The following is a 26,557-nucleotide window of genomic DNA, read 5'->3' as shown; positions in this document are numbered from 1 at the left end:
GATGTACAGTGATAGTACTGTACAGATCATCAAATTGTGATCCCCCTCCAAGATTGGAAATTTCAACATCTCCTCTCTCCATAGATCTGAAGTACGTAGAGTTCATTTGAAGGAGAGGTGCTTTAGATAAATTAATAATTCCTTTCTCCATTGAGATGAATTGTGTTTGAGGGATCTTTCTTCTCACCACGCAATTGGAGAGATTTGCCCATTTCATCACACCCGAGTTTTACTCTGAAGTTAGTAGTTCTTCCCTGATGACTATTATTTGGAGGGTGTGAAGGTGCCCCTCTAATAGCTGGGATTGTCCATCCTGCCCATCTATATTAAAATCATAATATATCTTTATAGACTGTCCATTTTTGAACTAAGTAAACTGTGTATAAAAAGAGCTGTATTTTAAAAGGGAAACTGTTTTAGATTTATAAATAAATAATAATAATAATAATAATACTTACGTTGACAATTGCTTTCTTTGTCTTTCTGTTGATTCTTAGTGGAAACAATAGAACCTCAACTCCCATCACCCTTCCCATCGAAGAGGTACTTCAGACACTGCAAGATCTGATTACATATTTTCTACCTCCAGAAGAAGACCTAGAACATGAGGATAAGCAAAACAAACTTCGTTCACTCAAGAACAGACAAAACCTATTCAAAGAAGAGGTTAGAAAGTCTTCAGGATGTTTTTGTTTGTGTAAAAGATGGGAATTTGTCAATAGCTAAGTGCAGTTGTGATTTACCTTGTGGAAAGGTTTTTAACATGCACTTTTGTTCTAGTTATACCCTCTCTATAAAGTGCATGGAGCCTTAGGGGCATAAGCTCTCTTAAGACGTTATCCCCCTCCCCAGCATACACTATGTACCCAAGGAAAGATCAAGAGTGGACCCTGAGAGATTGCTGTTGCGCTTGTGTCCTGCTTGTGAATTTCCCATTAGCATCTGTTTGGCCATTTTAAAACAGAATGTTGGACTAGCTAGACCTTTGGTCTGATAGCAGAGCTCTTCTTTTTGTCCCTTTCCCCTGCTTTCCTTATTACAGGGAGGACAAAACCATGATACCTAACATTTGTGAGGAGGACAAAACCAAAGCAGGGCACCACACACTGGTTTGAAGGTGGGGTCTTACTGACTTTTCAGGACTAAGACCACTAGGAAGTGCCTTTATCTTCTGCTGAATTTAAACAAATGTTGAATTCACCAGTTGGGTCAATCACTTCCCACCACTGAAAGAATGGGGGAAGGATCAGGAGAAAGTACAGAAGGGAACACACAAACCTAAAGCCAACTACCAATCTCGCTCCGAGTACAATGGGAGAAGGAAAGTGCATTAAAAAAAAAGTTCAGCAGGGCTTTGTTTTCAACCATTAATAGGCTAGTTATATGAATAACAATGTAACATTTCTGGTGGCAAAATGTTAAGAATACAGTTTTCTAAACAACATGGCACAATATTCCACCATTATGCCCACGGAAGTTCAAAGAATTTTTCATTTATTAATGTTCTTAAATGCTCTACGCAAATAATATATAGAAGTTTTATATTAATGATACCTAAAGTGTTTGTTTATCATTAATTCTAATCTGCACCACTCTTTAACTGTCTGAGATGTTTAAAATTTCAGTGAACAAATACTGTGCAGTATGCGAATTTTGTGTCTGAAAATATTTTGAAGACAACATACAACATATTGATGCTAAATAGTTATTAGCAATTGCTAACTCAGATTTACTTATCTTAATAAACACATAGCTTAGATTAATTAATATAGAAAATCGGAAAAATGATTGCTCCATCACCTCTTGGGTATGCAACTATGCATGTGGGGAAGTGTCCCCATAGGGCTATAGAGTTCAATTGTTCTCTTTTAACTCACCCAGAGCCACTCTGTCACACAGAGGAGGGCCAGGATCTCTTCTTGATCATCCCAGAGTGCAGGACACTGAATAATGGCCTCAAGTTACAGGAAGCCAGATTCCGTCTGGACATCATGAAAAACTTCCTGACTGTTAGAGCAGTATGACAATGGAACCAGTTACCTAGGGAGGTTGTGGGCTAACCCACACTAGAAACTTTTAAGAGGCAGGTGGACAACCATCTGTCAGGCATGCATTGAGCAGGGGGTTGGACTCGATGGCCTTATAGGCCCCTTCCAACTATACTATTCTTTGCTTCTAACTCCCCCTTCCTTTGAAGCCTCTGAATGTGCACATCTAGTGCTAAGAATACTCCTGCCCAGTACTTGGAGTGGGAGAACCATACTTGCCTCCCATTGAGCAGTCAAGCCATCTATATCGACATGTTCAGGCTACTCATTTCAAAGCTGGGCTGCTGTATGGCACTGGTCACTGGGGGCCAGCTGAGACTTGGCTTGTGTGATCTGTGATCACATCATCTGATGTCTTTTTTGTTGTTGTTTAAAAGCAGCCATGATTTGGATCATGATTTCCCCAGTGTGACACTGGGGAAAGGAGATTAATCCTTCCCCTGTACTATTTCCCTTATTTAACCCTCCACACATACACCAGGCCCAAACTACTATTGGCTGTTTATAGGAATAATGGTATGGATGCATGCCTCCCCACTCCATCCTTGCTGCTAATTGAGACAATATGATTTAAAATCAAGGAAATGGAGCTAGGGAAAGGGTTTTAATTCCCCTCTTCCCCATGCTGTGGCTCCATTCAAAATCAGTCTCCATGGCTGCCTTAAGCAACGTAATAAATATAATCTCTAGTTTGGCTCTTGATGCACACCAATGCTAGATAATAGCTGGATACATTATTTTGGGCAGGGAATGGTTCATACTCAGTATTTTAAAGCTCAATATTTGAAATGCATTTAAAACATTTATCTTAATACTTAAAATGTGAAGGAATTCATTGAGGTATGTGTAAACTTTTTATTTATTTATGATGTCTTTACAGGGGATGCTGGCACTGGTTTTGAACTGCATTGATCGCTTAAATGTCTACTATAGTACTGCTCATTTTACAGGTGTTGGTAGAGAACAAAATGGTACAGCATGGAAAGAAATTCTGAATCTTCTTTACAAATTACTAGGTGAGTTAAATCACAGGATTGGATAATTTCCCCTGGTAACAAATGACCTATTAAAGCATACTCTACCAATGAGCTAAAATATTATTAAAATATACTTTTCCCATTTTTTTTCATGTTTATGTATATTCTGAAGGTTCAGAGGTAATCTAATAATCCTGTATTTCTTCGATTCTGAGACGCACTTTTTTCCCTAAATAAAGAGCTCTAAAAATGGACTGCGTCTTAGAATTGATGGCGTCTTAGAATCGAAGCAATACGGTAAGAGGAAAAGAGGAAGCTCCTGCAGCAGCCTCGAGCCATGCGAGCGAGGAGCTGGTTGGGTAAGCGCCTGGTTTTTTGTTAGGCAAATTTATTCGTAAGTCCCATCGATTTCCATGGGACTTACTCGCGTGTCGTCGTCCCCTGGTGCGCAGACAAGTAAAGAGCGGGACTGGAGAGTTAAGTTTACTCTTTGTTTCAATGCCCCCCCTTCTTCCCGCGCAAACGGCAGTTTCTTCTCTCACAGAGGGAAAAAAGAAAAGGACGCAACCATTAGAAGAAAGCGCGGAGGGGGGGAGGTTGGCTGGGCGGTGAGGGAAGTATTTCTTTGATTCTAAGATGCCCTTTTTTCTCAAATAAACATCTCTAAAAATGGGGTGCGTCTTAGAATCGATGGCGTCTTAGAATCGAAGAAATACGGTAGTTTGATAAAAATACATTCAGCGCGATATGTAGGCCTTGCATTATATTTATTCATGATTATGGGAAGTAAGTTAAAATGAAACAGATCTTAATACAGTATACAAATTTCAAAGGAATAGCAAACTGATTTGTCTTTCTGAATTTTATTTTTGAACAATATATAGACTGGCCTTTTTCAAATTCTTTATGCCATCCAGAAATAATCCACCTGTTTTCCAGATACCAATTCTAATATGTAATATAAGTAACTTATTGTACAGTGGGCCTATCCACTCATAATGCTAAGTTAATTAACCCATAAGTCTTCATGATATGTGCTGGCCGCGATTTTGAATATGCAAGGTGCAGTGGGTGCACATCGTGGCTTGTCGTATCATGCAAACGTGGGTTATGTGAGGTTTGAACCGTTCTTGAATAACCCTACAACAGATGATGGTTGTTCAACCTTCGCATAACTCATTATGTCTGGTTTCGCACGACGCGTCAAGCTGCGACATCTGCCTGCCACTGCTTGCATATTTAAAATGGAGACAGGCATGCACGGCAAACCACCATGTCTTGAATAACCCATATTTGGTTGTAGTGATCATGTGAATTCAGTCTGTGAAATTTGGGTGTCTGATCCACCTATCACTTGACTATGACTACTTTTTATTAAGCTGATATAGGCCTTGAAAAAAAATGTGGTTTTCTTTCTTTTTAAGATCCAGAAATTATTTGTGTGTATATTGAGGAGAGACCAGGAAGAAAGATGGAGAATTTGAAGGCCTGTGCTCACAAACTAGAAAGATGCGAAGCCATACTGGGGGATGTTAATTTGTGCCCTGTTTCTGCATTCATTCTTGTGATATTTTCCTTGACAGTACTGTCATCATCTTTACATTGACATTCTGTATCAATTAATAGCTGTAGTAAATAGTAGGCTACTGTAGAGCAGTGATTAAGATGCCTGCTTTTATCTCAGCCTGCTCAAGACTACTGAAACTTCCACTTTCATCCATGTTAGTGATTCTGATGCTGCTGAAGAATAATAATTATGTCTTCTAAAAGCCTTCAATTTAGTAGGTGGACTTAAGGGCCACTGCTCACCATGCTGTGAGCCTCTTGCAGCTGTGTGGAATCCTTCTACCCGGAAATGTTTAAATGTTGGAGACGGCTTTAAAAGTGTAGTCTCCCCCTCATATATAAGATCTTGGCTTTATTTCAAGTATATTTAGTTGTATTTATGTAATAAACAATGTCCAGAAGGCTATAATATACAACTGTGAAGAAAAAGCAGTACTGGATCACCACTGCGGCCCAATTTCCTTTTACTAAAAAGTCTTTTCTTCATTAATTGATTAGAAGATTTTACTGTATTTTCAGTTGTTACAGATGTGTATGAAAAAATGTTCATAGTAGACCATTGGGACAATGTAGATAGGGGATTTTTAAGAGTACATTTACTATTAGAAATGCTATCAGATCCAGAAAAGATGGCTTAGTGATATGAAATGGTTATCTAGTGTCAGTAACTTTTGCCTACTGGGGCTGTAATAATCAACCACAGTGGAATAGTCTAATAAACCATAATTAATTTCTTATCCATGTAGGTCATAAGTGGTTAGACAGTGAATATCAGCATGTATTTGCTAGAGACACAAACAGAATCTTATTTCTTGGCATTTTACTAAAATACCTCTTCATCTCAAATCTTTCTTTCAGCTGCTCTCATTTGTGGTAACAGAAACAATTGTGCCCAGTTTTCTAATAATCTTGATTGGTTAATTAGTAAATTGGACAGACTAGAATCTTCTTCAGGTGAGATTTTTTACTTAATATAAATGCGGCTGCTAGTGCTAGTTTTGTTACTTCACATAAAAAGACTACCCCCGCTTGTTCTTCCAGACCTCAGACACTTCAAGGTTGTCCAGTGAATTAGAACAATTTCATGCATTTTGGTGAAACCCAGTGTCACTGTTAAGATGCTGCTATGTTTCAAAATTAAAAACTGGTGGTTGTTTACTGCTTGGGGATAACACAGTTGCACATATTTCTTCACTTAACAAGAAAACTAAAACTGTATAATAAAATACATCTTCTGAGAAACAGTATTCAGAAAAGCCATACTAAATTTAGAGACATTCACAAGCTAAACATAAACCCCTTGATGGTGGGTGTAATTCCATTGGTCAAACTTCTAATTGGTAGTTCTGTAATAGCAGAGCTTTTAGAAGTACTGTGGCAGTGTCCTCATTTGCATAGATTCTCTGCTGAGAGAGTCAGGGCCGGTGCCAGACTATTTTGCGCCCTAGGCAAGGCGAGCTACTGGCAACCCCCCCCCCCCATTGGCAACTTTGATTTTTAAGAACAGATGTTTTGTAGAAAAAATAAAAAGCACAAAAATTGAAACATAAGAACATAAGAAGAGCCATGCTGGATCAGACCAAAGGCCCATCTAGCAGCACTCTGTTCACACAGTGGCCAACCAGCCATCAGCCGGGGATGAACAAGTAGGACATGGTGCAACAGCACCCTCCCACCCATGTTCCCCAGCAACTGGTGCACACAGGCTTCTTGCCTTGAATACTAAAGATAGCACACAACCATCAGGGCTAGTAGCCATTGATATATCCTTTACCTCCAAGAATTTATCCAACCCGCTTTTGAAGCCATCCAGATTGGTGGCCATCAGTACATCTTGTGGTAGTGAATTCCATAATTTAACTATGTGCTATATGAAGAAGGACTTCCTTTTATTAGTCCTGGATCTCCCACCAATCAGTTTCATGGGATGACCCGGGATTCTAGTATTTTGAGAGAGGGAGAAAAATGTCTCCCTGTCCACATTCTCCATACCATGGATCATTTTGTATACCTCTATCATGTCTCCCCTTAGCTTCCTTTTTTTCCAAGCTAAACAATCCTAGTTGATGTAACCTTCCTTTGTAGGGGAGATGCTCCAGACCCTTAATCATTTTAGTTGCCCTTCTCTGCACTTTTGGCAGGAAAAATGCCAGGGGAGCAGGCATTTTCTTAGTGGTGCCTGCCTCTCCTTGAACACCTTAGAAGGGAAAGGGGGGGCTCTACATTTCCAATCCTACCCCATCCCCCTCCTTAAAAACAGAAAGAGTCACGGTGACTTTCCCTCACTCCCAAGAAAAGAATCTAACTCCTCAAAGTCTTGCTCCCAGGGAGACCGACAAGGGCATGGGGTGTCGGGCAGTGCCAGTCCCTTTGCTTTCGATCTCCGAAGGGGGGGTGTTTCCTCAGGAGCAAGTCCCCCAGACCTGGACAGCCCCTGCTCCCAAGGAGACCAGCCTAGGCGTAGAGGGCAAGTGTCCCCTGCCATCCTGTTTCTTACATGCGCGGGGGCGGTGCCTTATGTGCATCTCTCCTCTTCCTCCTCCTCCTCCTCCTCCTCCTCAGATTGGGTCCAATGAGCTCCCCTCCCTCCCGAGGAGGCGGAGGCGGCGCCGTTCGGCCAGCCGAGCGTCCGCCTGCGAGGCCCCCTCTTAGGCTGCACCAGGCCCTTTGCTTCCAATCTCCGGGGGGGGGTTCCTCAGGAGCAAGCCCCCCAGACCTGGATGGCCCTTGCTTTCGAGGAGACCAGCGTAGATGGCAAGTGTCGTCCCCCCATCCTGTATCTTGCATGCACGGTGCCTTACGCGGGTCCAGTGAGTTCCCCTCCCTCCCGAGGAGGCGGAGCCGTGCAGCCAGCCAGCCAGCAGAGCGTCTGCCCCGTGAGACCCTCTCTCCTGCCGGGCGGTGCGTGTGAAGGGGGCCAGGCTGATGAGGCTCCCGCTGGTCCCATGGAGGCGTGAGCGCACACACACAGCTCCCCTCTGAGATCTGCCGCTCTAGGCAGCTGCTTTAGTCACCTATATGGACGCGCTGGCCCCGGAGATAGTTAGGACAGTTGTGTTTTGAGATAATTAAGACAGTTGTGCTGGAGAGACTGGTGAATAATAGGGCTGTGCACGGACCCCCGATCCGCTTCGTGACCTGAGCCGGAAAATCCAGATCGGGCCTGATCCTCTTCAGGCTGATCCACCCATCCTCCACGGAGCGAGATCTGGCTTCGCCACCATCACCACATGAACGGTGGTGCCAGCGGCGCCAGGTAAGCCACCCCCAACCCCCTTACCTGTGTCCGTCGTCGTGGGCTTCAATTGAGGCCCTGACTTGAAGCCGGAAGAGGCCTCGGCCTTCACTTCCGGCTTCAACCGGGGCCTCAATTGAAGCCCGTGACAGACAGCGACGGACGCAGGTAAGCATCCCTCCTCTCTGCCCCCCTACATGGTGCCGCCACATTGACGGCAGCGCTGGCGGCGCCAGGTAGACCAACCCCCCTGTCCCCTTACCTGCGTCCATTGCGGACTTCAATTGAGGCCCCAGCTTGAAGCTGGAAGAGGCCTCGGCCTTCACTTCCGGCTTCAACTAGGGCCTCAATTGAAGACCACAACAGACGCAGGTAAGCCTCCCTTCTCCCTGCCTCCTTACCTGGCTCCATCGCTGTCGCTGCAGGGACTGCAGCGGCGGCGGCAGTGCCAGATGAGTCCCTCTCCCCCCCATTTACCTGCGTCTGGAGCTCCAGATTGAGGCGATCCTCTTCACCTAGATCCGCAGCCCCCCCCCCCGACTCTCTTCGCCTCCGCCTTTTCTGGAGGCGAATCAGGCCGCCTCGCTACTGCTTCTCCGAACTGAAGAGAAGCGGAGCACAGCCCTAGTGAATAAGACTGGACTGACAGGGTGGTCACTGCTAATCAAACACATTTTGCTTTGAAACTAAGAAAGTTACACCACCACCCTATTCTAAATTAGGTTGATTTTTCACCCCTGCATCTTTGGCAGCAGCTGCTCTGTATTCATTTCTGGAGATAGCTATCTCCCTGTGACTTATCAATGGGTTATTCTGATAGCCTTTTGACAATTATCTGACTACATGAAAGAGGGTGGAGTTAATTTATACTAAATCTTCATGATTTTATTCATATATTTATATAGACAAGATGAGAAAAGATGACTACATACTCATTAAAAAATATTTAAATCACAAGATTATTGTGGTCAGGTTAATATTCTGTCTAAATTGGAAAAGATGCCCCATATGGAATGCCTTCCAAGGCTAAGGGCTCACTCTTTCCAAAAGTGCCCCCCTCCCATTTGAGCCTGATTCTTTGTTGATGACTTTCTTTGCTGGCCTTGAATGAAGGCATTGCAGAAGTATATTTGGAGAAAAATAATTATATTTTACTTGCATTTTAATAGATCTTTTTTAAAAAACCAGACCTAAGTTAAATAACTTTCCTTTGAAGCCCTAAAGCATGTTTCAAACATGTTTCAAACAATGCAATTCTTTACAGATTAGAATGTGGAGGCATTTTCTTCCTTTCCCCTTAGGATGTTATTTTCTTCAGTTTTTGAATTATGTTCAGTACAGTCTATTCTTTAATGTCAAAATGATATCTGTGCCTGTGGCATTCATACAGGTATTTTGGAAGTGTTGCACTGCATCCTGATTGAAAGCCCAGAGGCTTTAAATTTGGTAGAAGAAGGCCATATCAAATCCATCATCTCATTGCTGGATAAGCATGGACGCAACCATAAGGTATGCTTGGCAAATCCACGATGTGTCATTAACTGCAGAAGAAATTACAGACAAAGCCATTGAGTCTTTTATAATACACCTGTATATTGTGTTTCAAAAGGAAGTAAGCACATAATGAAAATCTGTTTCTTTGCAAACAACAAAGACAAGTGTGAATTCTAAATACAGATTTTTTTTCATTTGTTTATGCTAAATCTAAGTCCTCAGAAGTAATTATTTTCCAGTGTGCTATAAGCAGACTGTGCAGATGTAACATTTTGCTAATTGAGACCCAGACTCAGGAATATATGATCTTTCCCTGGAACAAATCCTCCTTACCTTTATAGCGGACAAGGGGTTTATGAAAAACGTAAGCCAAGGATCTGAAATCCACTTCAAACCACAGTTTCAAATACTGGTCAGTTTTAACTCTAGTTAATGTCTGTGGCAACAAACTGCTTACCTACAGTTGGGGAGAGAAGGACCTTAAGTTGAGGAATGCTGTGAAAAGAGTATATTTATTTCTTGGTCTGGCACATGATTTGTAAATGGATTTTTTTTTATAAACAGTTACATCTGCACTGGCTGTTATATGATAGGTTATATAATTATAGGGAACTGTCAGTGTAATTTTATACATGTCTTCTTATTGAGTTCAGTAGGGATTTCCCACAGGTAAATGGATATAGGATTTTAGCCTGAATGGCAAAGCATATGGATGAAGGTATGCAGTGAATAACTCTGGAGCAAGCTCCTCTTTGAAGCAGTAGACACATTTTACAGAATTATTTGCACTGGGAATAGAATGAGGCAATGAAGCTCAGGCTAACAACTTCCTGGACATCTGGAAGTTCTGGGCTGAAACACTATTTCAGATAAATCCTATTCAGGTATTTTCCTGAGCCCAAGCTCTGCCTCCAACTTCCCTACACATGGAGCTTTTCTTCAGGCCTTTGCACATTTAGTGCAAACTACTGTGGAGGGTCTCTAAATGTGTTCAGCTTAATGCCCTGAAGCATCCACAATTGGGAAGCCTGTTCTATCAGACTTCCCGATCATGCTATGGCTTCACAGCACATTCAACCAAACTCAGAACGTTTCTACATCTGCCTTTTTCCCCGGGATCATCCCTGGTTCGTTCCTGTGCATCCAAATGACGCACATGGGATCCCGGGAGCAGGCAGGGACGATCCCTCCATTTTCCTGGGATAACCCTTAGGGGTAGAAAGGGCCTCACTTAGAAAGCGTTTTCAGACCTTTGCACTGCACACACAAACATCTGAAGAGGAGCCCACATGTGCAGGGACGTTGCAATGTGGCTTCAGTATGTGGCCTCTCCCCCTCTCCACTGTTTGTCCTTGTGTATTCTATTGAATGCCTGAATAGGGGTATAGTTCTCCTTAGAACCAGTATTGTGTTATGTGCTGGATGCTTATAGGACCAACATCTAATAATTTCTTCTAGGTTCTTGATGTGCTTTGCTCTCTGTGTCTCTGTAACGGAGTAGCAGTGCGTGCTAATCAGAACTTAATCTGTGACAATCTTCTTCCTCGAAGAGATCTACTCTTGCAAACACGTCTGGTGAATGATGTGACAAGGTATCATGCATATATCAGTTACATAGATTTTGTTTTATTTATTAGATGTCATTTAATGAGATCACTGTAACAGGGAATGACTAGTAATATCAGTCTACACAATTCTTCTTGTTCAGGGCCTTATAGTTGTTTCTTCCAACTGGATCTCTGCGTTGTAGAGATCCATGTGGACCTATGTTTATTGAACAAATTAAACATGTCACTTTCCCAATATTGAATGCCTGTCGAGACTAGAAATTTACAGTTGCTAGAAAGTGGTGTTGGAACAGCCGAACAAATATTTTAAAAATTAACGTGACAGGTTGTGGTGCCCCTTGCTCATCCATAGACCACGGCTGGTGAGAGTAGGATAGATTTGCTTGTTTGATGTGCAGTAAGATCTTAAGCATGTTTACTCAGAGCCTAATTGAGATCAATGGAACTTACTGTTAAGTTTGCTGCAGCAGAATTAGATTTTTTTTCTAAATTACAGATTGTGACTTGCCATTCAGTGAACTTCATGGCTGGCCAGGAATTTATTACTGGGATTGCAAATCTAGAACCAGTATTATATTATTTGCACCACCTTGACATTTTCATTTCTCAGTAAATGACTCATAATTGAGTACCCTGAGAACAAAATTGTTGGATACCCTGAAAACAAAGTATTGTAACATTAGATCTGACTCTGAAAATTTCATTTTACTATTGCTTGAGCCTTTATCTATTAAGTAGTTACAAAGTAATATTTTGTAATATGTTTTGTTTACTAATTTTATCTTAATCTGGGTCAATATATTAATCATATTCATGTTTATAATTATGTTTTTCACACAGTAAATCATGTTTCAAAGTGTAATGCTAGACAGACTCATGCATATAGCAATACAGTGCATTTTATACACTACTTATTCTCTGTTCTCTTTTAGTATGAGGCCAAACATATTTCTTGGAATCGCTGAGGGCTCAGCACAATATAGGAAATGGTACTTTGAACTAATAATTGATCAAGTAGACCCATTTTTGACGGCAGAACCTACACATCTACGGGTTGGCTGGGCCTCCACATCAGGCTACGCTCCTTATCCTGGAGGTGGGGAAGGATGGGGAGGCAATGGTGTTGGTGATGACCTATACTCATATGGCTTTGATGGACTTCATCTATGGTCTGGTGAGAACTGACTTAAAACTGTGAACAGGAGCAAACAATGTGAACATTCTCAAAGTAGGCTTTTTTTTAAAGGAACCCTTTGGCCTCTTCGAAAGCACACCCTTTACCCTCCCCCAAGTGTTCATGGGTAAATATTCTGTGCATGTATTCTTAGATTATTGCTGACAGTAAGTGAGGGGCAGGTATAAAACAGTTGGGTGCAATCTTATCCAAATGGGCATCAGCCTACAAACTTGGAGGCTGATAGGCTCCTATTCAGAGTGGGAGAAGCATGGTGTTGTGTTTACAAGCCCTCCCACTGTGGTGTGAGGCAATAAAGAGGTCTGCCAAGTAATCCACAAAACTTTATCCAGAAAATAATCATCTCTTTGCATCCGAAGAGAGTGTAAAGACTAGGAACTTTCCTTTAGGCTAAAACTTGGCTGGCTAAGCAAGACAAATGTCCTTTCAACAAAAGGGAAAGTTTTCCCCCCTGAACCATTTTACTTCAGGGAGGTTATTCTGAAGAAGGCTTTGGCAAGAAGCTAGCAGAGCTGATCACTTTTTGACTTCTTTTAGCTGCGCATGTTTGAGTCTGCGGTGGACTCTGGGATCGGTCAGCTCTGAAGTCCCTTCCCCCTCTGAGGAAAGCTGAGTTCCCACACTCTGAGTTGTTAGCATTTTCTCTGATAAAGACTGATGAAGATTCATCCCTGGCTCCTGCAGATCCTGGGAGACTCTCCTCCCTCATTTCCTGTGTTGGCTGGTACATTTCTAGTCCTGTTTCTTCTGGTTCAGAATCTGATTCTGATTGATAGCCTGAAGCTCCTGCCCCAACACTAAGGGGAGCAGGCCTGATCATGAGACATGGAGGTGATCTTTGCCTCTGCGCTTCTCCCACTCTGCATTTTTGCTAAATGGGCATTTTTGCCCATTTAGCTAGCACTCTGAGGAGAGGGGGAGGGAAGGAGACTATGGAAGCCAGAGGATTCTTCATAACTTGGCCTCCCCAGTCCCCTCCCTGCACACAGAACTACCCCCTTTCCCTCCTCTCCAAGGTCACTTTTGCGATCTTGTTGAGGCAGTGGACGTGGTTCTCTCCGCACTGGCTGCAAGGGGTAAGGGGAGTGGTGCTCAGATTCCTGGGTCCAAGGTTGGAACACTGTCTTCCACCTTGTATTCAGGAATCCAAACTATCCTTTTCTCACCCACCCACGACACTGTCTAGCGGCTATAGGAATCCTCCCCCCAGCTCTCAAATACATTTATTTTCCATTGAACCTTTAAAATGTGGTTTGTAACCAAAAGCTTTGGTTACAAACCACTGAATGTTACTCCCATGCAAACCCAATTTAAATTCATGTGAGTTGTAGACAACTCCTTTGTTGAGTTAAATCAAATGGAAAATTGAGCATTTTAGAAGTGCATGCTATTTGAAACCGAATAACAGGAAAGAACATAATGAGTTTTCTTTGTATCAAACTTTGCACTTCAATCCATAATTTTAAAATATTTTGCTATGTCTTTAATTACTGACTTTCTTGCAATATATTTGATATATATATACTCAATTAAAATAGATTTTTAAAATGCCTATAGAACATTAGGAGATAATGTTATGGACTGGCAATTCGTAGAAGGAAAACAGGCAAAATAGTGTGTCAATACTCTTTTTTGCATTTCCTTTCCTATAGCCTTTTCCACTAGCACTAGGTGGAAGTCTTTTTTTCCTTTGGCTACCTCCACCAAACCAGCCTTAAAACTTACTTGGTCTCAGGTAGTGTGCAGATTGGCTAATAGATGTGTGGTGAGAAAACCAAAGAAAGGGACCACAATATTCCAAATACCAAAGCTTACATTTTACTGAAGAGAAAATGTCAATAAGAAAAGGTTTTAAAATCTGAAAGGATACACGCACATGCACCCAAAAAAACTACGAGTCTCTAAAGCTGGATAAAAATACAGTAAATAAATAACCAAGAAAACACACACCCAGCAAACACAATTAGATGGTGTTCCTATTTATTGAGGTCTCTTATCTAAGTAATATTGTATTATCATTTGTCTCTCAATCATTTCTCAAGTTGTAGCAACTCTGACTGTTCCTTTTCTCTAATGCTCTGGGCTTCTTTCTTTCTTTCCTTCCTTCTCTCATTCTCTCTCTTATTTCTCTTTCTCTCTGCTTCTCTTATGTCTTCTAAAATTAGTTTTCTCTCTCTTCCCAAGTCCAGCCAATCAGGAGGGGTTCATTTTTTGCAAACTGAGGGTGCATCTCCACCAAGCAGAATATTCCACTATGAAAGTGGTATGAAAGTGTTATATAAAAAGCAGGGGCCATACTACTGCTTTATAGCAGTATGAAAGTGCACTGCAGGATCTACACTACTGCTTTGTAGTGGTACTGAAGTGCACTGACAACTGTTGGGGCCCATGACACATCTACCCCAAGCAGGATATAACACTATGAAAGCGGTATGAAAGCAGTATATAGTATGTGTCAATGGGCCCCAACTTCAATACCGCAATAAAGCAGTAGTGTGGCTCCTGCCTTTTATATACCGCTTTCATACCACTTTCATAGTGCAATATCCTGCTTGGTGTAGATGAGCCCTGAGTTTCTATTTCCTGAGTTAAAACTTTTGTCTCTGGCCTTAGCTAGACCTAAGGTTTATTCCGGGATTGTCCCTGCCTGCTCCTGGGATATCCTGTGTGTCATTTACATGAACAGGGATGACCCCGGGACAATCCAAGGATAAACCTTAGGTCTAGCTAAGAGCACAGTCTTTCTCTGTCTTTACAATCTCCTGCTCCCTTGAGCACAACTTCCTGACCTCTACCTTCTAGCTAACCTTTTGACCTCTATTAAGCTTTTGGTTACACAAAAAAGATTTAACCCCATAAACCTCTTAAATTAAACTAAATTTAAAAATGGAGAATTGTTCTGTTTCTTGACAAATGTAGACAATACAAAGTGAATGGTATACTGAAGGTTTGAATTTTATGTGAGAATAGAAATACTGTTTATGCATGTGAGGATGTTTAACATATTACTGAAATACTTCTATTGCTCCTTTCTTATAGTAGTTGTAATCTGAGGTATGATTGATAGGGCAGATTACAGGAATCTACATAGCTAAGATTATCAGCATGGATAATATAAGTAGGAATGCATGGATCAATCTGCTTCCAGTCCATGTTAGGTTCACAAGTGTTCAATCATAACTCCAAGCAATCTAATTTCTGTATCATACTGTAATTTTTTTTTAAAAAAACCCACATTTTTGTACACATTTTTGAGCTGACAACTGCATCACAAAATTCAGAGATGCAAGTCCTGATACACATAGAAGTGTAAAGTTGGTTATTCTGTTTAAAATTTGGACCTAACAAAATCCTCGAGCATCTCTAAATATATCTCATTTGCTCGATTCTTCAACTAGAAGCATTTGCAAGAGAAAGAAAAGGGCAAGGTCATATTTTTAGTTTAAAAGAAATGTGATTTCAAATGCCATAAAAAATCTCATAATTCTTTGCAAACACAGTTAATTCTCTTTGCTTTCAAAGTAAAAAAGAAATCTTTCTGTGCCTGCCTGCTTATTAGGTCGAGTACCCAGAGCAGTCGCATCTGTCAATCAGCATTTGCTAGCATCTGATGACGTGGTCAGCTGTTGCTTGGATTTAGGGGCACCCAGCATTTCTTTCCGCATTAATGGGCAGCCTGTGCAAGGAATGTTTGAGAACTTCAACACCGATGGACTTTATTTTCCGGTGGTGAGCTTCTCGGCAGGTGTCAAGTAAGTCGTTCCTTCTTTCAGATTAATAGTTTGATCTATTCTGCCAAACTATTGTATTGAACACTGCCAAACATGGTCACTACATCCTACATTTGAAGTAGTTTGTAGCTGTCAGTCATGAAAAGAAAAACAATTTTATGTTGAAACCCTGAGTCATAGATAATGGACAACGAAATATAGAATCTTTGACACCTCTTGTCTTTGGTTCAAATTATTCCCAGGTTGGCACTGAGTGAAGTCACTATTATTTAATGATTTTTTTCATGAGCTATGTGAAATGATTTAGGTCTCTGTCATTTATCAATGGACACATAGCACCATATCTGGCACTAACTGAGATCTTTCTTGGCAGCATCAACAAGAGGTCAAACTCTCTTCTCACATAAAAGGATTTAAGGAACAGTGATGAATTGGAATGGCTTATGCTTCACTTCTCAGTTCCATAAAATAATACAAATATGGCTTTTGAGGTTCAGCTGTGTTAATTTGGTAGCTTTTTCAAGCTCTAATGTAATTTTAAAAATTGTGATGCATTTAAAACATTATTCTGGCTCGTCTTCTCTAAGATATTATTTTAGTAAGTAAGGGCACAATCTTAGCAGAAGTTAAGCAATCTTTAAAACATGCCTGACTCTCCCTCCAAAAAATCACTGAGGGCTTAGAACTGCTGACTTGTGTTGGATCCTGCCCTAACCTCTGATACTCAAGTGATTAAAATTAGTTTTACTATTGGTCATAACTCCAAGCCCTCCCAACGAGATCTGAGACAATAAAGAGCTTTGCCTTGCAATCCACAAAGCTTTATTCAGTAAATAGGCATCTCTTCACACCTGAAGGGCGGGTGAATGCTCAGAGCTATCCTCTTAAGCTTAATTAGCCTAACAAAGTAAGGCAGTTGCTTATCAACTGAATAGGCAGTTTCCCACTGTACCCTACAGGCTTTTTCCAGACCCCTCTTTCAGGGAGGGTCTTCAAGCTGTTACTTCTGGCAAGTGGCTAGTCTAGTGGACCACTTCCCACCTCCTCTCCACACTGCCCACTTGGCACTGTGGCAGATTCTGGGATCTCTCAATCCTGATGCTCCCTCTCCCTCCAGGAAAGATTGAGCTCCCCAGGAGGGGAAGAAGGGGAAAAGGATTAAGACTGAGCCTCCTAAGCTCCTGGGAGCATTCCTCTTTGACTCCTGGAGAGTCTTGGGGAATTTCTTCCCCTGCTTCCTGTCTTGGCTGATTTTCAAGCTCCAAGTTTGATTTGGGATCCACACCAGAGAGAGACTGGGTCTTATCCTGACACTATCACTTCTAGAACACCAGCTCTTTTTTAAGACCACTCTCAGTGCACCAACAAAAGTGGGAGGTTGATGGAGGCCTTATAACTGCCTTGGTCCAGATTACCCCTCCTAGACTCCTAGGATAGAGCTTCTTAAAGGAACAACCTTCTGGTTAGAAAGTGAAAGTTTCACCTCACTTCCATGATCAGGAGTTGTGGAGCAGAGAGTGCTTCGTTCCTCGGGTCAGGCTTAAGGGGGAATGTCTGTAACTATTCTGTGACTGCAACATCCTTACATTCAGTATCAGGAAACCAGTTTTTTCCCTTCAGTTGGCAGTATAGCAGCCTAAACTGCAGCTCAGCTCATCCTCATCCAGCAATGAGCCTTGGCTTTTGCTCAAGGCTAGGTCTATGACATCCGGACACTCAGAAGTAGCTATTTGGGACCAAATATGCTGTAGCATGGGAGAAAAGGCTGGAAAATCCTGTTGCATGAGTGCTCATGCTTCTGTAAACCGTAGGAAACTGTTGTGGCAGTTATATTTGAAAAGAAATATTGAGGCATAGTAGCAAGCATTGTACATATTTTTTCAAGCTTGAATTCTAATTTGAAAGAAAGATCTATTAAATAAGGCAACATGAAGGATCTGTTAGTTGGACATTTGGCCAGTCCAGGAATGGGCTTTCAGTCATTTCTGGATTGGATCGTATCCCCCTTTTAAGGAGCAGATTCTTAATTTGAGAGTGTTCCGGAGCTGGCATTTGACTAGATAAACAGATGGTGACTGCCCTGCAGTTCTTTTACAGAACTTAGTTGGTGTGCCAACTGCAGGTATACCGGGTCAAGGCAGATCTTGCCACAGTTGTGTATGCCTTGCTTTCTTTCAGGTTGGACTACTGGAACACGCTGTACATGGGACTGTCTTTTGAAAAGTGTCCAGAAAAGTCCAGAAACAGAAACTGGCAGACTAGTCAATCCCTATTATCAGGAGCCCATATTGTTCCAACTTCATTAACTTCATTGTTTCCAGACCCAATTGAAATTGCTGGTCTTGGTTTTTAAAGACCTAAACATGTTGGAACCTAGGTACCTGAAGGAACACTTTCTCCCAAACGAATTTCAGCAACAAATCATGACTTCTTCATCATTTTTTTCTGGGTGGAGGAAGGGGCAAAGGGGAGCAGTGGTGGCTATACTGGAGGGCTGCTGATGGACACATGTTGCTCACCCAGGTCTAAATGAAAAGGAATCTCGAAAATGTATTCAAAGGTTTTAAAAACCTGCCTAATACTTACCAGCTTGGAAACATTATTAAATGGGAAGGTTCCTATTTTTAAAAAAGAGAGACAAAATATTTCAGAAGGCTGCCTACCTTTGTAGATGATCTTTCATGTAGACTTAGAAGGAACTGATTCTCAGGGGTATTGGGGAGCAGGACCTGTTTGTTTTGGCTCTAAACAGTTAGGCAGACTGTCTATGACTTCCTGTAATAAAAGAATCCTTGGGGCTGATTCATGCATTTATTTCTGAGTCAGTGAAGTCAGTCATTCTGCCACATCATTTCCACATAGAAAGCCATTGGTCTGAAATAACCCCTATATGAAAAGCTCCAACATTTTCCTTCAAATCAAACCTACTCTGGTGAGATATTCACATGGGAGTTATTTCAAACAAGTGGCTTCCTACATGAAAAATGAGTTTGTACTTGTAGACTATTATAACATTTTCCAAAGGGATAGCTGTAGTAGTCTGTATTGGAGCTTAAACATCAGTCTTAATAGCTCTGTAAAGACTGACAAATTTATTATGGCATAAACTTTTATGGACTAGACTGAGATAACACTTCATGTATCTGATGAAGTGGAGTCTAATCCATGAAAACTAATGCGAAATAAATTTGTAAATTTTTAAGCCACAAGTCTTTTTGTTGCTTTTGCTACTGGTAGACTGCACATTTCGAAAATAAATTTGTGGTGCTTGATTAATATGTTCAAGTAGCCATGTGGGTGGCTACTTGAAGTCCAACTACAGCTTAATGTGCCAAGCAGTTAATCAAAGCACTTTTCTGCTGCTGTTTAGCCATTTTAACCATAGCATGATAAGTGACTAAAAAAGAGGGCTTGCAATGGTATGGTCAAACAATTATTGAATGTATGTATTCCTTGAATTAAATCAGACATTTAAAAAGGCTTATAAACAGCAGTTTGTTTGTGGCAGGTAAAAAGTGGCTCCAAGTAAACACACAAGGATTTTTATTATATTTATTATGGTAATTGAAAGTTACTAAAATGTTTTAGCAGGCTCTTAATATTTGTGGGCTTATTTGTGAGGCTACCTAAAAGGTTAACATGAAAACTAATCCTAAACATTTTTACTCAGAATGAAATCCTACTGTGTTCAATGGGGATTACTTTCTAGTTGCTTTAAATAAGCTACAGATCTGTATTTGAAATATGTTAGCAAACAGTTTGAAAGTTCAAAAAAATGGTCTGTGAGTTGAATCTAGAGAAAAGCCCATGAAAGGTGGCTGTCAGAAGCTGAATTTCTTGCTCCCGTCTTCCCCCAGCTCCCTGAAATGCCTCTCTCAAGGATAGGGGGACAGTCTGCGGTTGTGTGGGAGGCTGGTGGAGGCACCTTCTATGAGCATGGGAGATGCCTCTGACAGATTTTCAGGGCTTCCCCCTGAGCCAGCTTCTGTCAGTCTCCTTTTCTGGATCTAACCCAATATGTTGTAAATATTCCTGGAAAAGGTTAGTAGGAAGACTTGGAAATGAATGGTACAGATGTTCATTCTCTTTGGTAGATCTATAAATGACTTAAAGTATATTTCACCCTTACTTCCTAAAGTGAAACATCATTCTAACAATCTTAAAAGCCTTTTCTCAGTTATAAATCCCTTTTAAAAAAAAGTTATGATCAATCAGTTGTATATTGAATCTGCTGAAAGTGTATTAAAAGGGGATAAATTATTTATTTAACTTCCAAGTACTTTGCATTCTTTTTTGCTGATCTTCTGCTGACTTTATTCTGGGATTTGTGTTGGTTCTATTGATATTGGGCAGTATCCAACGCTGCCGCTTCGCTTATGCCATTGACATAGCACTAGCGTAAGCAACCTCTAGTGCAACACCAATGCTGTATGCTATTGCAATGGGCTTTCCAGGGAAACTTGTTGTTTTTTACTTTTTATTTATTTATTTGTAACATTTATATACCACTGAATATAATAGAATTTCTCCGTATACACTATTGGCATTGTGCTACAAGTCGCTTATGCTAGCATTACATCAGACTGGCTGCATTAAATGCTGCCCATTATTTTAAATCAGTTTTTGTTGTGGTTTGATTTTATTTTTATTTTATTGATTTGTAAATTTTGTAAATCATCCAGAGGATTTGCTTGATAGGCAGCAAAAGAATGTCCTAAATAAATAAAGTATACCATGGTAAAGGTATGATCAGCTTCCTTATATACTGTTATGTGGCATGGATAATCAAGGAGGGTCCTTAACAAGCATATATTTCTTGAGAAAATTGTTTCTCTCTCTCTCTCTCTCTCTCTCTCTCTCTGTGTGTGTATATTATACATTGACTGCTGAGAAATAATGTGAAAGAATTTCTCGTTTATCTCACTTGCTAAGAGGATTTAGAAAACTCAAGGGTCCAGATGTGTTGACATGAAAAATCAACATTATTGAGATAAATGTATGGTGCTTTTTGTAACTGAACAGGTGGTATGCTAAATAATGCTGCTGCAGGGCTGCCTGTATCTGAAGCTCACAGAGTGTCATGGAAAAAATATTAGGTATTTGACATATTCCTGAAACTCATCCTAGGAAAATTATGTAAAATGGCTAGAGATGCCATCACTGCTGCTCAGGCAGTTGGGGAACAGGCCTAACAAAATATGTTCAAATGATTGTTATGATCATTCGTGTCAGTTCTAGTACTGAACTGGTGTTCTATATTATCTAAATATTGTGTATTTGAATAAATGTTGACTCAGCAGTCTTGTTCTTCTATAAATAACTGTTAGATGATAAGGATAAGTCAGTGTTAAAACCTCTGCTCAGCATACATCTGTTACTTTATTTGGAATCAAATAATGAAACAAAGAAATAATTTTAGAAAACAACTAAATGAAATTAAATCAATGTTTTACCTAGAAATCTCCATCATGAAAATGTATTTCTCTGAGATTTTTTTAAAATAAAAGTTAAAATACGGGAAGTGCTAGTGGAAAGGTGCTTATCAGACTGAGTAGCTACTACTTTCCCAGATTTGGAAATATCGTATAGAGAGATCATTTGAGCTCACCTTCTGGTGAAGAAAAAAAAATACTGCACTCACCTTGAATGCCTAAAGACAGCAAGCAGAAACTTTTAGATGTATGGGAGGGGAGAAGAGGGAGAGGAGGAATAACAAAGACTGACTAAGAATGAAACAACCAAGGGTCAGACATTAAGACAAACATATGAGACTCAAGACAATATCACTATATATCAAATTTGGTAGGTAATTAGAATATAATAGATCGTTTAGTATGTACATCTATATACTGCGCCAGATGACAGAGGCAGCCCCACCCCAATTTAATTTTCTCTAAGTTGAAATAGATGAGGCACAAGACATTGAATTTAGTAGGCCCTGCGCACAACAGAGAGCTCCGGCTATTGGGCGGTATAGAAATGTAATAAATAAATAAATAAATAAACAGAAAGGGAACTGGTTCATGGTTAAAGTTAAGATTATTTATTATAATGTTATTTAGTTGCTTAAAGCTGGGTTTCACTAAATTTCTGTACAGATTCAACATGGGACAGAAAACAAATCACCACAGAAATGAACTAAGGGCCCTTCTGCTGGGCAATAGACAAGCAGCAAACTCAACTTGATCTTCTTGCCAATACTCCTTTATTATGCTAACAACAGTCTTTCAAACAAACAGATTCAGTAGAAACCCAAAGACTGCTCCTGGCCTAATTAGCTAGTAGTGAGTAAGAGAGTTGCCAGTAAACTGACAATAGGCTACGTACAGAAATGAAAAGGCTATCTAAACCCTTCAGGGTGGGTCCTCTCTCTGTTGATGACTAACCTGGCAGAGCATCTCACTTTTCTTATAAGGTCAGTCCTCTTTGAGCAAAGGAGGGTTCCTGCATCTGTGAAGTCATGCCCTTCCTTCTCCTCCTCCTCATAAATGTGAAAGGGATGAGGTCCCCAATAAAACATAGGTGGGTACAAGGTTTAACAATAAAAAAGAAGAAGAATGCCCAGATATGGCACAGAACCAAAAAGAACTTTTATTTAGATGAATGATATTTATGCTGCAGAAGGAAATTCAAAATCAAGGGTGATGCTACTGATTGATATTTATTTGCTAAAGGTAAACTTAGAGATAAAAACACACACACTAGGCTGTATGTATAGCCCAAATTTAAATCAAACTCCCTTTCTGAAAGAAACACTACAGCTATGAGATGGCTTTAAAGAAGATCTTTGATAATAGGTGGAGATGTAAATAAAGTGATGAACTCGACCATAGACAGAAGTGAAAATAGGAAACAAAACAGCAAAAGATAACTACACAGTTAGAGAAGACTGTGGGATTATGGACTCTGGAGAATTATATACAATTCAGAAAGAGACTATACTTTCTTTTTGGGGGCATCATGACTCATACTCCCACATAGATTATAATCTGACTTCAAAACTAAAGGGTTAAATACTTAAATCAGCAATAATAGGTTCAATAATTTTGGTCTAGACAAAATAGTATGGCTCTTTTACATAACTGGAGATTACACCCCATACTCACTCAATGAGAAGAAATAAAAGATAAATGCACTGGAAATATTTTCCAATGAAGCCTAAGTGATTTTACTGTAACACATTTTTTATATTAAGGTCCTTGCACAGAAAAATTGATATTCTTTGTTCATGTTCAATGTAAATAAATGTCATAAGTAGAATATATGAATCAACTGATGCGGAGGTTTCATGAAATCTTGATGAGTTGGTAATTAAAAATTGGCCATGACATATGGCAGAAGAGCTGTGGAAAATAATTTGCTTTTTTTTTTCAAAAGGGAAAATTAAAAAATAATGAAAGATGGTGTTCTTTAATAAAATTGCAGCTTAATTAATTTTGGGGTGGATGGGAAATTATAAATTAAGTTAGCACATTAAAGGTAGTTTTTATTTTATCAGATAAGATATATGACCTTTTTAAAAATATCACTCTCCTTAAATATTATACTTTTTCCCATTTACAATTTTGTAGAGTGCGTTTCTTAATGGGTGGCCGCCATGGAGAGTTCAAGTTTCTACCACCTACCAGCTATGCGCCTTGCTATGAAGCTTTGCTTCCAAAAGAGAAGATGAAACTGGAGCCAGTAAAAGAATATAAGAGAGATTCAGATGGAGTTAGAGATTTGCTTGGTACCACACAATTTCTCTCCCAAGCTAATTTTATTCCTTTTCCAATTGACACCAGCCAGGTATGTCTAATCAAAAATAATAATACATAAAACAATTGAAAATTTAACTTATCAGGACACCATTACTTAGTAATAACCACTCTTATAATAAAATGTATTTTCCCAATTGTGTTTTAATATGTTATTTGATCATTAATAAAACACACAGAGCCTATTGCTGTGAATTTTTTTATCTTGATGAACTTCAGGTAATTTCTTCATGTATTATCTTCATAGATTGTTTTGCCTTTCCATCTTGAGAAGATCAGAGACAAGCTTGCTGAAAATATTCATGAACTCTGGGGAATGAATAAAATAGAACTCGGCTGGACCTACGGCAAGGTACAGTTTAAGAGAAATACTGTGAAGAAAAATGAGTTTTCTGGAGAAGTTTTTAAAAATCACAATCAGTATTTATAAAATTATGATTTTATGTACTAAAATCATAATTTAAAACAAAGTCTTGGGGAACAGAAGTTTATATACACATTGTATGGAATTACTGGTAGCGATATTAACTGGAATTGAGTAAAGAGTAACAGAAAGCTACAGTTGTACAGTTTACTTCCTTTCCAGAATATGGCACTCCATTGTTTGCAATGTTCATATATGAAAAACACTAATGATACATTTTGCCAGGGATGGAGAGAAAGTAGATCTCCGGATGTTCTGGACTTCAACTCCCAGCATTCCTGATCATTGGCCATGCTGGCAGGGGCTTCTGGGAGTTGAAATCTCAAATATCTGGAGATCTACCTTCTGCCCATCCATGTTTTGGGGGATCAAAAATCCTTCAGTTTAAGAGAAATTTAAAAATAGTCCAAAATCATGGAAATTGTAGCTTCATTTCCACACCATGTAAGCAGTGGGAAGTAATTTGAACTACATATGGTCTCTTTCTTCTTTCTTTCTTTCTTTCTTTCTTTCTTTCTTTCTTTCTTTCTTTCTTTCAAGCTTTTTTTTTTACCACACTCTTGACTTGAAAAGCTTCAAGAGTGGTTTACATATGATATAACGTAGCCTCCACACACCTACGCTTTATCTTTGTCTTTTAAGTCCAATCCTCTTGCTCTGCATATTGGAGGAACATATTCTTCACATGTTTTCTTCATAGGTCAGATCTACACCAAGCAGGATATAATAATGTAATAATAATGTATAATAATGATAATGATATAATAATGATAATGTAATGTAACAATGTATTAAAATGTAATAAATAAATAAATATCCTAATTACCCACATGTTTAGTTTTTAATTGGTTTTTAATGTTTTATGTGTGTGTGTTCTGTGTTTTAGAGTTTTAAATTTTGTATACTTGTTTTTACCTCAATTTTAGAATTTCTGTAAACCGCCCAGAGAGCCCTGGCTATGAGAGCGGTATATAAATGCAATAAATAAATAAATAAATAAAATAAATAAATAAATAATACTTTGAAAATGGTTTGAAAATGGAATATGGAATGTGTCATGGGCCCCAACAGTTGTCAGTGCACTTCATTGACGTTATAAAGCAGTAGTGTAGACTCTGTCATAGACAATGAAGAAACAGACGATGGGTAGTTGCCATTTATCAGATACACCTCTTTCTTCCCTTTCTGCAATAGCCTTCGCTAGAAGCAAGACTTAATTTTAGGACACCGCTCTAGAGCCCCTTTCAATGTAGTAGTAGCAATAGTTGTAATTAAGAAGACTGACTGTGATCATACCTTTCCCTCAGCAATTGGTCATCACAACAAGCAGTGAAGAAGAGTTCCCAAGTGAGAGACTACAGCTTCCAAGGAGGCAAAGCCCTGATATCATTTAACTAAGCATATGAGGACCAAAAGAGAGAGAAAGACCAGAACATATCAGTTTTCTGCACCTGCAATATCTGCCCCCCTGCTCCTCTCACTAGCATATTTAGGTTTCCATTACTCCTTCAAAGCTGGCTCCTAGAATACTTGACTGATTCCTAAGTGTTTTTTTTAATGTTTTCATCCCTATCTAATACTACTTAGTAACTGTTTTAAGGTTGTTTACATGATTTTGAATAGAAACCTGAACTAATGCATATAACTATGGTACCAGCACAAATCTCTGCTGCACTTTTGCAGTACTGTGAGGCGCTGAACTGAATCCTAGAAAAAGTCATACTAAGTTTCATGACCCAGTTCTGCAGTAGCACAGCTGTTGTTGGTAGGAACAGTTACAGCAGCCCTGGCAAGAGGCACAAGCTGGTTGTACCTAATTCCCTGAAGCTATTGTAATTGTTCTAGCCAGTCACAGCCATGACAACAGAAGTGATGCAATACCTGGACCATGCAGACTCCAAACCCCAAATATATCCAAGTTTCCTGGGACAATTTCCTATATTTCAGAGGTTATCGGTAGTTCAGATTTTTGTGTATATTCTAGTTAAGAACATAAGAAGAGCATCATGGCCAACCAGCTATCAGCCAGGAACTCACAAGCAGGACGTGGGTGCAACAGTACCATCCCGCCCATGTTCTCCAGCAGCTGGTGTATATAGGCTTACTGCCTCTGATTTTGGAGGTAGCACATAGCCATCAGGACTAGTAGCCGTTGATAGCTGTCTTCTCTTTTTAAAGCCATTCAAATTGGTGGCCATCACTACATTTTGTGTTAGCAAATTCCATAGTTTAACTATGCACTGTGTGAAGAAGCACTTCCTTTTATCTATCCCAGATCTCCCACCAATTAGCTTCATGGAATGATCCTGGGTTCTAGTATTATGGCTCCCTATCCACATTCTCCACACCATGCATAATTTTGGACACCTCTCTCAGGTCTCCCCATAGCCTCCACTTTTCCAAACTAAACAATCCCAGCTGTTGTAATCTTCCCTCATACGGGAGATGCTTCAGCCCTATTGAGACCTATAATGGATGGCCTTGCTCCCAAATTTTACCTGTGAAAGAAACATTTTTGTTGTTGTTAGCCTGATGTTCATTTAAGATTAATTACAGTCTCTT

General features: G+C 39.9%; 1 protein-coding gene across 1 annotated transcript in view; it reads left to right on the top strand.

Annotated features, from left to right (window-relative positions):
• RYR3 (ryanodine receptor 3) overlaps positions 1-26,557 on the top strand; it is a 401,651-nt gene that overhangs the window by 132,968 nt on the left and 242,126 nt on the right. The window contains exons 13-21 of the mRNA XM_063117743.1: positions 498-666; positions 2,929-3,064; positions 5,450-5,545; positions 9,217-9,335; positions 10,779-10,912; positions 11,821-12,062; positions 15,643-15,835; positions 23,386-23,602; positions 23,819-23,923. Coding sequence (XP_062973813.1) covers positions 498-666; positions 2,929-3,064; positions 5,450-5,545; positions 9,217-9,335; positions 10,779-10,912; positions 11,821-12,062; positions 15,643-15,835; positions 23,386-23,602; positions 23,819-23,923 — 1,411 coding nt within the window. The remainder of the gene's footprint in view (positions 1-497; positions 667-2,928; positions 3,065-5,449; positions 5,546-9,216; positions 9,336-10,778; positions 10,913-11,820; positions 12,063-15,642; positions 15,836-23,385; positions 23,603-23,818; positions 23,924-26,557) is intronic.

This window comes from Elgaria multicarinata, chromosome 2, assembly GCF_023053635.1.
Source record: "Elgaria multicarinata webbii isolate HBS135686 ecotype San Diego chromosome 2, rElgMul1.1.pri, whole genome shotgun sequence".
Taxonomy (NCBI): domain Eukaryota; kingdom Metazoa; phylum Chordata; class Lepidosauria; order Squamata; family Anguidae; genus Elgaria; species Elgaria multicarinata.
This window is presented reverse-complemented; position numbering and strand designations above follow the sequence as displayed.